At 46.4% G+C, this 2,482-nt stretch overlaps 1 protein-coding gene across 1 annotated transcript in view; it reads right to left on the bottom strand.

Annotated features, from left to right (window-relative positions):
* Bckdhb (branched chain keto acid dehydrogenase E1 subunit beta) overlaps positions 1-1,907 on the bottom strand; it is a 73,595-nt gene extending 71,688 nt beyond the window's left edge. Inside the window, exons 1-2 of the mRNA XM_029481963.1 lie at positions 1,690-1,907; positions 1,174-1,235 (exon numbers count right to left, since the gene is read on the bottom strand). Of these exons, the coding sequence (XP_029337823.1) occupies positions 1,174-1,235; positions 1,690-1,879 (252 nt within the window). The 5' untranslated portion in view covers positions 1,880-1,907. The remainder of the gene's footprint in view (positions 1-1,173; positions 1,236-1,689) is intronic.
* Positions 1,908-2,482: the final 575 nt, after the last annotated feature.

Here is a 2,482-nt window from a genome sequence, read left to right as displayed (position 1 = left end):
TGGTATTGTCTATTGAAAGTTTCCCTTTACTGCGTTATTACTTCAAAGATGGCAGACACTGTGTCATTCATTCATATATATATATATATATATATATATATATATATATATGAATTTTATTCAGCCCTCAGCTCTCCTCTCCTTTTGAAATCGCTATTATCATTAATCCCTTAATTACAGAGATGTGAGGCTTGCCGAGGTGAGGACTTCAAAGTCTCAGGGGATGGGAACAAGANCAAACTCAGGACCCTGACTCTCACTACTGAATTCTACAGATCATCAAAACTCTACAGCATTACAGNAAGTTATTTTTCTAGCTGATGCAAATTGGACTTGTATTAAAACTACAATTGTGGAAAAGACAGAGATCTGGAAGAGCGCACCTCAAAAGGTTTAGCAGTATTCACCATGAGAGGTGCAATCATGTTTTCACTTTTTTCTAAACTCTGCCTTTTATCTGTAAGATGTTTGTACTGTTTCTATAGTAACAACCTAGAGCAATGACATCACTCGGATTTTAGTAATTTCACAATTGTGGAAAGGAGAATTCAGAAGACCTATGCTCTATTTCTCCATTACCAGGCCAAAGTTTCTTTGCTGTGAAAACTGTACTGAAGGCTGAGAGGGAAAAACGAACTGCTGTTCACCTTTCTAATCCTACTATTTCACAAAACTGGGAAACCCCGTCATTGAAATTATTTCTAAAGGCTTCTTACTGCCTTCCATGGAGTGGCAAGTCTGGAATCCTGCTTACTAGATTCTAACCCTTGGAGCTATGTGTCATGAACTTATGTCCTCTGTACTGTTGAATAATCTGCTTCAAGGCATCCGTTATCTAACTGCAAAGCAAACATGAAAACATGACCTACCTCACATGAAATTAAATCTTGTCCTATGAACTAAATGAGATGAGGAATATAAATTTCACCAATAGCAAGCTTTGGGTTAAATATTCCATTATTGTTCACAAGTAAAGACGGGCTTCCAGCCCCGGCACGGGAGAAGTTATTAGACAAGAAAACAGGGTAGGTTTTCCTTACTTTCTCCTGGTGCTCTGCAGTTAGACCTAGGATGGAGGGCGACTGCATAAAACTTGCAGGAGAAACAGTCAGAGTGAGGCAAAGGTGGCAGGACAGGAGCCTGCCCCATGCCCTTCCGTTCGCTCTTTCCCACCATCGCTATGGAATACTGCTTGGCCAGGTGACAGCGGGGCCCAGCAGGAGCTCTGTATAAGGCTGAAATAGAAGTCTGGATTCTTTCCCATCTTTAGGCAGAACCTGTTCCGTGACCTTGAGAAAATCAAATTCCAGTATTTACTCCCTAGGTTTACACTTTCAAATGAAAATTAAAAGGCAAGTGTTTTACAGACAGTTGCCTCAAGTTAGTGACTCAGTCTAGGACAAGCTAACACCTAAGACCTGATATGGGGAAAGCATGGATAGAACTCAGGGAAAGGGGAGGGGGATCGGGGGAGCGCTCTTTGGACAACTCCTCTACACCCTCAGGCCCTAGCAGAAGGCAGAGTGCCCTCTCACCTATCTTCCAGGGANTGCATCTGAAGGGAAGAGTCACCAAGGACGAGTAACAGGAACGCAAACTGACTCGAACCAAGGAGGCTCTAGAGTAGAGTCTAGAGTCTAGGGCAAGGCAAGGATAGAGCCGGGATGCAGCAAGATCCCCAAATCTCACCATACTGCAGGGACTCTGGGTCCGGCTGGAAAGTGAAGTGGGCCACCCGCCGCTTCTGGGCCGCGTCCTCGCCCCCGGGTTGCAGGAAGCCTTGCACCAGCGCAGCGCAGCGCAGTCCGCACCGCCGCCGCTCCGCTCCCGCAGCCCCGAGCCGCAGCAGCCCACCNGCGCGCGCAGCCACCGCCGCCATCCCCAGNTCTCAGGCACCGCAGCCCACGCTGCCGGCAGGGAGGGCGGAGCTGGGACGCAGGCTTCCTCATTGGGTGGCCTCGAGGGGCGGGTCTGTGAAAGAGACCAATCGGGGACAGAAGTTCGGGGGCGGGGATGCAGACGCTGTGACCTGGCGGCCCGCCCAGACGGAAGCCATACCAAGGCCCCTGCAGCCTGAGATGTGGTCCCTGTATGTGAACCCTCCCCAAAATCAGCTGTAGGACTTGCGGTGTCACAGCGCGACTGGCTGTGTTCTTACCCAGTGTCATTTTTGCGGTGCCATTTTCAGTAGCGTTTTCGTTTTAGACTGTGTTTTTCATAGTCTGTGAGTGCAGTATGGTCATTGCAAGGATAGGCATTGGTTTCNAGTTTACGAAAAACCCTAGAATTCTGGAAAGGCCTTCACTCTTATTTTGAAATAATAAATATATTTATATTTTTTAATTTGATTTTGTTTATCCTGATTTAGATCATATCGAAAAAATAGTAAGTAGAGATTTCGGCCTTCAAATCCACTAGGAATTTAAAGTCGAGGTGCAGCAAAAATCACCTGATGGTCTTACTCTGTGTAACTTAGAAATAT

This window comes from Mus caroli, chromosome 9 (genome assembly GCF_900094665.2).
Source record: "Mus caroli chromosome 9, CAROLI_EIJ_v1.1, whole genome shotgun sequence".
Lineage (NCBI taxonomy): Eukaryota > Metazoa > Chordata > Mammalia > Rodentia > Muridae > Mus > Mus caroli.
Note: the sequence above shows the minus strand (reverse complement) of the source record. Positions and strands in the feature narration are given on the sequence as shown.